At 32.3% G+C, this 13,270-nt stretch overlaps 1 protein-coding gene across 2 annotated transcripts; it reads right to left on the reverse strand.

The window, feature by feature from the left end:
- Positions 1 to 6,267: 6,267 nt before the first annotated feature.
- On the reverse strand, positions 6,268 to 11,383 carry LOC135833923 (protein takeout-like). 2 transcript variants are annotated; one of them, XM_065347752.1, is made up of 7 exons: positions 11,218 to 11,383; positions 9,361 to 9,467; positions 8,725 to 8,817; positions 7,747 to 7,894; positions 6,909 to 7,042; positions 6,660 to 6,809; positions 6,268 to 6,561 (listed from the first exon to the last, which is right to left on the reverse strand). In XM_065347752.1, exons 2-7 carry the CDS (start codon positions 9,446 to 9,448, stop codon positions 6,410 to 6,412), a joined length of 765 nt encoding a protein of 254 aa, XP_065203824.1. In that variant the 5' UTR covers positions 9,449 to 9,467; positions 11,218 to 11,383; the 3' UTR covers positions 6,268 to 6,409. The 2 variants fall into 2 exon arrangements, with proteins under 2 accessions (XP_065203824.1, XP_065203825.1); XM_065347753.1 differs by lacking the exons at positions 9,361 to 9,467; positions 11,218 to 11,383 and adding an exon at positions 9,128 to 9,249.
- Between the last annotated feature and the right edge of the window lie 1,887 nt (positions 11,384 to 13,270).

Below are 13,270 nucleotides of genomic sequence, written 5' to 3' on the forward strand. Positions count from 1 at the left end.
TCACTAAAAATCGAAAAACGCACTTTAGCACTTGAAATTTTGACAGGTGATAAATTTTTGCATGATCTTTCGATCTTCTTTTTAAATTTTGAAAAATTTCATGCAAGTCCCATGTTGAAACGCAAAATCTGCAATTTCGGCTGATCTGTCAATCAAAATGGCCGCCATTTTGTAAGTAAGGCCAACTTTTTTTTGGGCAAGTTTGCTTTAAAATGTTCCTTAGGATGTCCCCTTTAAGAAAAAAGTTGTCCCGGAGGATCGGCGGGGGAGGGGGTGCAATTACTCCTATTGTCATATGCCGGACTATACATATGAATAAACTAAATTTCCGGTTTCCAACTTTAAGGACTAAAATTTTGGGCAGATGTTAAATTCTAAAAATGTCGTGAAGGCTTCAGAAGCGTTCAAAATATGTAGCTCAAAACCGTTTCTACTCAACTGTGGTAGTTTAAAATACAGCACATAGGAAATTCAAGCTTTCCTTGATCAATCGGATAAAATTTTGATTTTTTTGTTTTTTTGGAGTCAAATTTGATTTTTGAAACTTTCCCAAAGTTTCAAAAATGGATCTTATAGCACCATGAAATTTCGCGTGAAATTTCGCGGTGGTTTTTTTTGCATGACCACTCAATCAACCGTTGCCCAATTGAAAAAAAAAATCGGTTGGGGTATTTTTCTTCCAAAAAAAAACTGTTACGTAAACCACAAAAAAATACAAATTTTCATTTTTAGTAAATTTTTCAAAAACTTCGGATCAAAAAACTGGAAAGCTGAAATTTGGTATGTATATGTACCTACTATGTAGGTAGGTAGTAGTTACCTTATTTTAAACTACTGAAATCGGCTTGGGAATGGTTTCGAGCCTTGTTAAAAAGCTTTGGAGTCTCCAGAAATTTTCTGAAAATTCCAATTTCCATCAAATTTTACCGAACGAACTTTTAGATTTAACTCTATTTTCAACCCCCAGTGATGATTTTCAACTCTTCTGTTGCCTTTACCCGTTCTTGGGTTCATTCAGTAGAAAAAATCTTGAACCAATCTCGGAATTGAATCCGTGAAGACGGATGTTGAAAATTCGGGCTAAATTGATCCAAAAGAATTTCCGTGCCTCTAGCCTTTGTTGCAGTAAAGGCACGTTAATGGAAAAAAGTAAAAAGTAAGTAAGAATCACAAAAACTGTTGATCTAATTTTATGGAGACAGAACTCAATTTCGACTCCTTTCAAAACAATTCTTCTGAACCTGCATGGCAACTCAAAAATCCACTAAATATTACAGAACTGCTCGAAACCAACAACAAAAAAGCCTAGATGCTGAAACGTCCTTAAATAAATAATTCATTCATTCATTCATTCATCGACACCAAATTTTGATTTTTTTTCATAGCAAAGAAATAAAAAACTGAAATTTTTGAAAATTTGGCGAAAATAAAATTGTGCATTTAAAAATTGGCTCGGTGACGTAGGTATTTTGGATACCTTTGTTTTGATTTTTCGTAGCCAAGTTCAAAAATTTTTCTGCCAATTGGAATAGGGAAAAGTTTCACAAGGTCAAAGTTTTGTTATGGTGCTAATTGTTTCAATGCATGAAATTCCGCACTTATTTTTCCAAAATAGTGAAATCCGAACCTTCTCATTAACTGACTGTTTTTTTTTTGTGGGAGGAGGGGGGGAGAGGTACGCATCCAATTAGGAAATTTCCTAAGAATTTAACGACCTCTCAAATACACACATACGATGATGACAAAAATCCTGTAGGTACTCCGTAGTCCGCACGTACACTGTATAATTTTATTGATAAAGAAAATGCGTATCGCTTGCCACAGACAGAATAATCACTATCGAGACTTACGATTAGTTTTTGTAATTTCCCTTTTAAAGAAAAAGTAAAAGTACTAACTACCAACATAGACGTACATGCAGATACAGGTACTCGTAGATACGTAAGTAGAGGTAGTCGAGGTAGAGGCAGAGATTATTTTTGTGTTTGATACTCGAGTAGGCAAACCGCGTCGCATCTCGTAATTCTTACGTAACAAGTACCGTTTTATTATTCACTATTCAGTTGAAAAACCACTCCTACCGCTACGAGCGTCGTCATCTAAATTTTCCAAGAACGCGAAAAACAACTCGGTCGTTGAATCGCAGACAATAAAAAGAAAATAGCAACACAGTAGCGTTGTCTATGGGTTGGCGGATAGTTCAAGGTAAAACGGAGCATGTGCACTCTGCGATTCATTTTAATGAACATCTACTCGAGTGCGAGTTCCATAATGCTTATGGCTTATGGCTTATACCTATATAGCCTATGGGTAACCGGTTATCGGTTGCATAAAAATGACAACCAACGTTTTGCACATGTAAGCTCGCGTTCAGCTCGCTGTCCCTACTGCTTGCAGTACTGTACTGGACATCTCCGAAACCTCATAAGTAATAATATAACGTTACTGGTTGTGGTTCGGCTTACTACTCGTATATCTTTTTTCATCCTCGTCAACACGTATGGCTGACCTATTAAATTTATAATTTTCCCATTCACAAAAACAATTTGTGAAACTGACCGCATTTTTATCGTATTTATACGCATACTCGTATGTACGATGCTTTTCAAACGCAGCAAAAATGCTTTTTGTTACTCGTCCTACCTCTACTTACCCACCCATCTAGTGGCCAGAACTCACACTACAAACGTGTACGATTGAGAAATATAAGAACGATTTCATTCTATACATTGTCGCGGTTGAAATCCAATATTGTAGGCTTGCATATGGTGTGTGTGTACAGTACGATAGGTTTGAGATACATGTAGGTATAGACGTTTTTTTCTTATAGTAACAACATTGTTTCCAATTAATACTTAGTTTTTATTTTGGTAATAGGTACATATCGTGTGCTCGTATCATGGTGGAAATTTACTTAATTGAATCCATTATCAAAATAACGCAATTAAGGCTCACATATACCTCTATACACCTAGGTAGCCTACCTAATACCAGTCAGAACACATTACAATGAAAAAATTAGGAAAAAGAGTGGCCTATAGACAGAGTACACCTTCACGAATCGTTGATGTGTAGAGTGTAAACTACGTTTTGTAAGGTCACAAGTCTCACACATGATGGAACAGTTTTTATTTTATCATTTATCTCCATTGTAAGTAGGTACACAGACACATGAGCACGTAGGTACCTTAGAAGCATATCGGGAGCTAATAGCCTTAGCATGCGAACTGGGGAAAATAGGTTTCCTTCGTTCCATGGTGTTACAGCACAATTTAAAACTTTTTGAATTGTCTTAAAGGATGTTCGCCACAAGGACGACGAGTGAAATTTACTATTTATTTATAAGAAAAATATGACTATCCATTCTTCTTTGTCGCGTCGCGATACTCAATTGCACCCGTTTTACATTTAGTTCTTTGTGCTATTTACATAGGCACCCTCACGGCTGGTCAAGTGCATGATCTTGAAATTCTAGTTTAGGTTATCAAAGGGCAAATGAAAGAATATTGAACATTGGAAAAAAATGGCAAGTTTCTAAGAAATTAAACTAAGTGGGTAATACTTAATATAATATGATGTACCTACATGTTTGAAAACGAATCTTTTCGTTTTCAATATTAAATTTACAAGTAGGTATAGTTAGTTACAAAATATTCATCAATTTATAGAGCGTGACAAGAAGATTATACTAGGTACCTACCTACCTAGTAAAACCAGCTACCAGCACACGAATAAGTTCCTTATAGAAATAACCTATCTGCAACTATGAATCACGAATTCGTCATGATACCAGTGAGCATCGTTTTTCAGATCTTAAATAGGTCAATTTCATCCCTCTTAATGAAAATTTGATATAAAAAATTACCTAGCAATGAGATCCCCGAATGTTTGGATTATTGCAAATGCTGAAGATTAATTTTTTTATTTTCTGTCACGCAAAAATTACATAAATCAATTGGAAATTATAATTTCACCGTAATACCCTGAAATAGTTTAATGAATAAATTCCTAAAATTTTCATATTGAAAACTGGATTGTGATTTTAAAAAAAAAAATAATTGAATTTGAGTCATTATACTTACTTGTTTTGGAAATTGAGGATTCATTTCCTCACAACAAACTGATAAAGATTTTCTTTGAAAATTCATCATTTTGAGTTTTTTTTTTTTTTTTTTGATTTTGTTTCTCCTTACAAAAGAAGTATCTCTATTGGCACAACATTTTTGAACTGGGTAATGGGTCATCGAAATAGCATCCCAAACAACAAACTGATAAAGATTTTCTTTGAAAATTCGTCATTTTGAGTTTTTTTTTATTTATTTTTATTTTTTATTTTGTTTCTCCTCACAAAAGAAGTATCTCTATTGGCGCAACATTTTTGAACTGGGTAAGGGGTTATCGAAATAACATCCCAAAATGAACGGCCAGTAAAAGTCTCAAAAGCTGAAATTTATTTTTGATTTTATTGGCAAATCTTTGAAAATTTAAAGGCTCATTATGCATTTAAAAAAACTAAAATGTCATTAAATTAGCAAGCAAGGGGTTTGTTTTCTATTTTCCACCTCTCGAGTAAATTTGTCAATTGGTGATTGTTTCGAACCTGTCTGAAGCCTTCAAGAGATTTTAGAATTCTCCAGTTTTTGAAAAAAAAACAAAAAAAAACAAAAGCGCTGGCGTGGAGTGAAAATAAATTCAGCATAATTGTTATAAAATCAGATTTAAGTTACCTACCATGCTTGTGACCTTTCGACAAATAAGTATTATGGTACCGCAATTACCTAGAAAGAAGGGGAGGGGTCAAAAATTGAACCAAATTTCATTTTTTTTTTTTTAGTTCACTCGTCTGTAAACAATCAACTTTTTCATATTTTTCACTTAATCAAATGACAAAAATTTTTGACTTGATTTGACGTGAAAGGATTTTAAAAATACGAGCCTTAATCGATCAAAAGGGTCACATACGTAGATGGTAAATATTTATAATAAGTTTATGGGTGCTGAATTTCATTTTTGCTCTACTTATCTACAGCATTTTTTTCAAAGACTGGAGAATCCGGAAATTCTTCAAGGGCTCCAAAATGGTTCAAAACCATCACCAGTCGACTCGGAATGTTAAAAATAAGATAAAAACTAAATTTTGGCTTTTTGTACCTATCAATTCGATTAAATTTTAATTTTCTTTAAAAAATCAGAAATAAGCCAAATTTGAATTTCCAAAAATTCGCCAAAAATATAGGCAAATTGTTAACCATATGTATGACAAGGTGTTCAACTGTTCATTAATAAAGTGGCAGCTTCCATAATTTTAGAAATGGTCAATAGAATTATCAAAAACCTATCCTTCAAGGAAATTTTTGCATAAGTTCATTTTATTTTGTGTACATAGGTAAAAGTGTATTTCTTTTTAAATCAACAAATGTTTAAAAAATTAACTCTAAATAGACTGACACTGCTCTCATAACAGATGTGTCAGATGAGTTGCCTACTCATTTATTTTACTAGGCTACTGTGATATGTGTCTTTCTTCATTACAATCTCTTTTTTTTTTCTACTATTGAATTTTATGAAGAGGTCAATAAATTTCAGTGTCTGAGTCTGGATCCTTCTCCTCTTTTCTATCTGATTATTATTTGAAACGATACCTATATTTTAATTTTTAAAATGCAAAAAAGAACAAAAAGTTGTAATATTGCAATGATTTAGGAAAACAAAAATTTATTTCTTCAATCATAAGTAAAAATTAACGTGATATTAAAAAAAAAAAAAAAAAAAAAGGTACGTAATAAATAGAGAAACACGTCATCAAGGCTACAAAAATTTACAAATTTTTTACAACAACATCATTGTTATATTTGTATCACTGATAAAACTCCCTAATAATATGTACTACTTACTTGTAATATTAAACTGCAGGAACCATAAGTATTATTGATCCTTATAATTACATTTCATTAATTAAAATGTTTACAAAATTGGGAAATGCATCTACTAACAACTGATGTTCAGTTTTTGGAGATTCACAACTCCATAAAAGTAATAATAGGTCTTAATAAATAACACCTTATTAATAATGAGAAATTTCGAATTTGTGAGTAAAAAAAAATTAAATAATAAGTATAGTACATAATAATTTTATAAATTTACAAAACAAATTTTGGATAGCATTATTTCAGAAATTTGTTTCCAAAATATCAGCCTTTTGAATGTGAAGACATAGTGTTAGGCTACTAGAGTTGATTTATACTGCCATAAATGCTCATATATCTCAATTTCTGAGTTCTTATTCTTATAAATAAATTTTATAGGCATTATCTTCTTGGAGCCAAATATATAATAACAAATGCATCAAATTTTTTTTTTTTTTTGATTAGCCATATTCACACAACTAGGAAACACCTGTGAGAAATTTTTATCCTTCAATCCAATAGTCAACAGGTACTTGAGAGAAAAGATTACTGACAAAGTGTTTCATTTGAGCAACTAATTTCTTTTTAATTGATGGTTTCATTTCCTTCAACAATTCTTGAGAATTAGAGTTGATAAATAAGTTCAAAGCAGCCTCTGTAGAATAGAAATTACAATGATTGGTTTATGATTGGGCTAAATTTGTGGATAATACATACATGTGTATTCACAGGTCAAAGGAATATTTTTCTTACCAATAATTGTGTTTCCATTGTGAATATTTTTAATACCCATTTGGATATCTTTTACACTGAAATCCATTTTCAGGTCATCCAATTCGAGATATCTGTACCCATTTCTAGCAACAGTATTTCCCTTGATGTAGACTTTGGCTCGCACACCATCTAAAATTGATCAAATAATGCATTTTTTAAAGATGAGATATGAAAATAGCAAAAAAACATTTTTCAAGTAAGTAAATCAAATTTTCTTTGTATAATTACCATATTCTCCCCAGTAATCTCCACCACCTGAAGCTTGAACCATGATTAAAACACCAGAACTACGATATTTAGCAAGGGCTGATATTTTAGGAATAGTAAAACTCAACTGGAATTGCATTGTATTTAAATCTGATCTGTAACAAAACAATTTCATGGTAAGTATGGGAGTGTTATTTCTGTCTAATCAAATTTATTATTAAAGAGGTGAACAACAAAAATTCAATGTTTTGAACAAAAATCTTGAATATAGGCTACACCTCACAAAATTTAAATAGGTACCTAGAAGTATTAAAAATTGAAATAACATGGAAATATCATTAAAAAATTGATAAAAATCACTTTAAAAAATCACCAAAATTGATGAAATTTTGGAAAAACTTGCATGAAAACATGTTGAAAATGAATTAAAATGACACATAAACACACAAAAAAAAAAGAAGAAAAAACATTGTGATACATCTAGGGACATTCAAGATTTAGTTAAATCATTGCAAAAAGAGTGAAAATCAGGGTAATTTGGCTCAGAGTATGCACTTTTCTCAAAAACTGAAAATGGAATTTATAAAAGTAGATAGGTATAGGTACCTACAAATACCCTCTCAATTTTCATGAGAAAGTTGTTTTTTTAAGGCTTATTTATTTCTTCAATTTCGGGCATTTTTAAAAATTTACTCACATGAGGTATCTATAATAGATAAACTTTGGAAAAAATATACTTATTCAATTTATTTGAAATGGTATTTTATGGACTTTTTTGAGATGACAACTATCACCACATTGAGAAGTAGGAAAAAACAGTATGATGGCAACCACACACAAATTTATAGATAATATTTACCTGACAGAATTAACTGTTAAATTACTAACGCCATAGGCTTCAATATCTCTGAAAGTTGCTCTGTATCCATTTGGTCCAGATCCGAGAGATAAATGAATTTCATCAATTGTTACAGGTTCAACATCACCAATTCCTAATTCTGGAATACCTGTATAGACATTTGAATAGGACAATGTATTATTCCTATACAGTTATGAGTACCCGGTAATGAACTTATTACAAACTGAACAGTGACAGCATCATTATTAGAGAAGCTTCAGAGACCTTTCCCCCACAACACCTTTAGACCTGTTTATCAAGAGTAAGATTATACTTGTAGTTTCATAACACATAATTTGTTAATGAGAAACTAGGTAGCTAGGTAAGGTACTGCTAGAATCTATTTGGTTCTTCAATGATTCCAAGTTGAAGAGCATGTAACCTTATCAGTATAACGGGAATTGGGTTTTGTTTCTTTTAGAATTGAGTCACAGTATGTACAATGATACCCAAAGAGCATTGGAGTTGAAAGCCATGTGTATCATGATTAACATTATCAAATGTTTTGCAGGATGAACTTTTCAATTTTGTGAACTTTACATCGTAGTTTATACCTACCCACTCATTTCTGCTTTTGCTGCAATCATTTTTGCATAATGTTGAACGGTTAATTAGCATGAATTTTTCAACGACATCCTCATTATGTATTATATAACATAAAATTCTGTCTGGAATCTTGAAATAAATAGGTAGGTACCTATCAATGTTGGCTTATGCTCTATTGACATTATTACTGATGTGTAAATTGAGTGCATACATCTAATCATCATATAGCTAATGCTATTTTCAAACTGGTCTGAGGAACACAGATGTAAGTTAGTCTGTTCACTGTTCAGTTTTTCAATTTTTTTTTTACAGAGAACATTTGCTCCAGCCATTCCATTCTTTGGTTGGTAAAAAAATAAAATAAAAATTTACTGCAAAAAACTGCTTACTTACCTCGTCTGAATTGAGTTGCCAAGTGATTAGCTGAATGAGTCAGACATTCGTTCAATTTTGGATCATTTTTATGACAAGTGAGTATAATTTGACCTACAAACAATACAAAAATTACGATTAAGTAAGTACATATAATGGTGCTTTAATCACGCTACCAGCAGTTTATTTGTATCATATGTGCAATGAAATACTATAAGAAAATAACTTTTCTAATTGTGGCCACTCTTGGTACTTCTCAGGAAGTGAAAGTAAATTGTCTATAAAGATATCATTACTAATTACAGTTATGCGGAAAGCAGCGGCGGCACTTTGATTTGGCAAAATGTTTTAATCAGGGAACCGGTTTAATTTTCACATTACAATAGCGGTTCTAGAAGCTTATGAGAAAGATGATGATACCTACATACTTCATCTGATCGCAATTCCATTTTAACTCTATATCTCAACTGCATTATACTCCTACTTATTATTCAGTCAGATTAGTTTGTTGTCTTTGCCTTCATTTCCATCTACATGAGTTTTGTCCACTTCTCAAGAAAAAGCCACTTACGAGTATCTTAAATTAGATCAATCTTTGGTAGGTATAGTACATACTAATTATTTGAAAAAGCGAAATTAAAAAGTAAAATTACTTACTCAATTCCCTCTGAGATTTTTGTTGGCCCATTGCAAGGTGAACTGTGATGAATAAGCTTATGAAGCATGACTTCAATGTGAAACCCATTTTGAAATATTTTCAATTCCTGAAATTAAAATTGATACTTAATACCAGATTGAAAATTAAAATACAACTCAATTTATGTCAAGTGATGACACTTGAAACGACAGGACAAGGGTGTGACCATAAATAAATTAGCGTGTATTTTCCATCATAAAATTTTTCAATTTCATTTAATGGCTCATCATATTTCCAAGCACAGTTCACGTATACGTAGGTAAGCCATATTTTAATTATCGTTCACTATAAAATTAAGTTGATTGCAAACATGACTCATTATGAGATTATGGTAGAGAATTTTCAATAGAGTATTATGTAGCTACCTATGTACTATAGGAAGGTTCTTAAATGTGCCATTATCAATGCTAACAAGGGAGGCATTCCAAACATTTTTGAACTTGACAGTGCTAGATTGAAAGAGCATGCAAAAGTATACCACCAGTCAAAATTTCAAACGCTGAAGTGCATTACTTATTCGACCTTTGGTGAATTTCTAAAAATCACAATTTTGACCCAAAATGGGAAAAATTCAAAATTTTACTTATTTGACTTGGAAAGATGAAATTTGGCATAAATACCCTACTCAAGATCTAGCCAATCGATTGGAAACGCGGTTTCCAGCCATTTTGAAAAATTCTGGAGTCTCCAGCAGATTTTTGGTACTCGAAATTTCCAATTAATTTCAGAAAACAAAGATGGAAAGCTGAAATTCACACTGCACCCCAATTTCAACGTGCTGAGTTGACTGGCGATGCTTTCAAACCATTTTAGAGACTTCAGCAGAATTTTGAAAATTCCAGTTTCCAAAGAAACGCCTTCGAATCCATCCGAATTAACTGCTCGCAACCATATTTTCGTCCAGCAATTTTATAATTGAAAGCTGAAATTTACAAAAAATCACTGCACCCTGCAAAACGGTTTGAAACCACCTGCATACGACTCGTTATATCAAAAGTACACTGAATTTCAGCTTTTTATGTTAAACAGCGCAGGCACAGTAAATTTTTCTAATTTTCAATTATAAAATTGCTGGACAAAAAATGGTTTTGAACTGGCAGATGCCGATTTTGAAAAAATGGCAAGTGTGGGTCACTAACAAGCACCACCGGAGATCATACTTAGGTACGTGCTGAAGTCAATTTGGTCAGATTGTAGGGCGTTTTTGGAAAAACTGGAATTTCCAAAATGCTGCTAGAGACTCCAGAAGTACTCAAAATGACCGTAATCAATTCCCAATCGATTTGGTGGGTCTAGAGTAGAGTATTTATCATTTCAACTTTGCTCTAATTTGATTTTCAAAAGTTTACCAAAGGTCGAAAAATGTACTTTGCCGCCTGAAATTTAGCTGGTAGTATATTTTTGCATGCTTTTTCGATCTAGCTTCGTCGATTTTAAAAATTTTTCTGCTTGTTGGGGAGATGAAAATAACAGTTTAAAGAAGCAAAAATCATAGTAGGTAGGTAAACAAAAAAAAAAAAAAAAAAAAAAAATTAAGAACCGGGAAATTTACCACGCTAGTTCATTTCAACCTCATAGAACTTCTAATTATTTAATAAAATAAGCAATATTCTCTCTCTCAAAAAAAAAAAAAAAAAATGAACAAAAAGAAAATGAAAACAAGCATTTTATTGGATGACATGCGTCGACATCAAAATCAAATATAGGTACTTATCTTTCAGGTACCAAACACCCAACACTCGGTGAACTCGCGAACAATAACAAAATATTGGTCATTTTTTTTACAAAAAAATTGGAAAAACTGTAAAAAATCTCACCTGATTGCGGAAGGTAAGTGAAATGGCCGAGATAAAGATGATCGGTGACCTAAATGCGAGCACAGAAGTAAAGTTAACAACAACGGCGAACCTGTTCACGCTACATAGAAAGAATTATGTACTTCGCGTTTTCTACACACCGAAGAAGAGACTAAACTGGACACACCATCGTTAAACGTATTTAAACTAGTTTCAAGTTCACTGGCATTCCGTACACACTCTCTCTGTTTCCTCTCGAAATTTGTTTCTTCTATGTATGTACGAGTACCTGATGACTTTACTCGATTATTTTTTTATTTATTTTTGGAACAAAGGTAGAGGAAAGGGACGACGTTGATTGGGGTAATTAGTTAAAATCATGAAAACCTACTGATTCTAATTGAAAAGTGAATTTCAGGTATTCTTGTTGTACACATACCTACATATTTTTGACAGTTATTCTATTCATAGAGTAGGTATAACGACGACGTCGCGGTTCCCATAATTTTAGGTACATTTCTATAATTATGGGAATCGCTTCTTTTTCTTCATTCAACGTCTGTTCGTCTATTGACCGTTATTCTGTCAAGTTATAGGTAGTGATTATCGTGAATTATGAATCTATTCGCTTTTCCACCTTGTTCTCAATTCGGAAAATGCAAAATTATTGATTTTTAGAACGTTCGATTATGATGCCCCTGAATTTGAATTTTTTTTCCAATGCTACCGAAAAACCATTATAAATTGGCAAATTAGGAGCTTTTTCTATGTATGTCGAAGAGGCATTCGAAGGCAAATTTAAGGTACCTACTGAGGGAAGTACAGAAATATATTCCAGTAAAATAATGTGGATTTACACACATTCTCATCGAGCACCCTTGAGAGAGGTATCACAAAGGGCCGAAAAATTTTTGAACCAGTCATAGTTGAATCAAAAAAGCACTCAAAATCACATCACCAGTCAAAATTTTAGGTACTCGAGTGCATTTTTTTGACTTTTTGTAAATTTTTAAAAATCTAGGACAAAAATGAAAAAAAATCAAAATTTTAACAAATTGACGTAGAAAGGTGAAATTTGAAATGTAGGTATATTATTTTGAACCATTCGAAATCGTCTGGAAATTATTTTGAAATGTTTTGAGCAGTTCTGGAGCCTCCAGTCTGGATTTTTAAAAGTTTAAATTTCCATTAAATGTTACCGAAGTTTGAAAGGTAAAATTAACTTTATACCTTACTCTAATGTTTTAGAATTCAGGAGAAATTTCAGTTTTCTCTACTTGATTTGGTAAAATTTTGTGGTTGTGGAAATCTCAATTTACCTACCTACAAAAATCTGCTGGAAGTTCCATGAACTGTTCAACACAATTCCAAACTAATTCTAGTCGATTTGGAGGATCAAAAATAGGATGCATAACAAATTTCAGCTTTCTAGGTTAATTTGGTAAAATGTTGATTGTATTGCATTTTTAGATCTTTGATTTCCAAAAATTCACTTTCTGACAGTTGAAGTACTTCCCCTGCATGCAAATTTTTAGAAGTTGAATTTTATTTGTTGCATTTTTCACGAACTTCGCGGTTTATGTACTTTTCATATGGAAAAGGTTTGGAGTCATTTCTGAGCCTCCAGTAGATTATTAAATTTTCCAGCTTCAAATGAATTGCCATAGAAAGGACAAAAACCAAATTCACAATGGATAAGTCTGAATAAACGGTTATTGTGAATAGGTAATCTTCTTGATTGATTTGGGTGTAAATTTTCAAAAACAGCTCTTTCTTAAGTCACCTTAAAAAAAAATACCACTCAAGAATGCATTGACGTACAATTGGCTAAAACTCAAATTTTACACGTGTATGACTCACGGTGATAGTTTTCAACTGTCCTATCGCATTCTTTCGATTCTGAAAATTCATTTTTTCGTAAAGCATCTCCGAAAAAAATTTTGAAATCAAACTGGCAGGGACAGATGTTGAATGAGAAAGTCACAACGATAGGTGATCCGAGCTTATATGCAAGTAGACTTTCATTTCAGCTCTTTTTGAGGTAATATTTTTCTAGAAATGGGAATCCCAAAAA

This window comes from Planococcus citri, chromosome 2 (genome assembly GCF_950023065.1).
Source record: "Planococcus citri chromosome 2, ihPlaCitr1.1, whole genome shotgun sequence".
NCBI lineage: Eukaryota > Metazoa > Arthropoda > Insecta > Hemiptera > Pseudococcidae > Planococcus > Planococcus citri.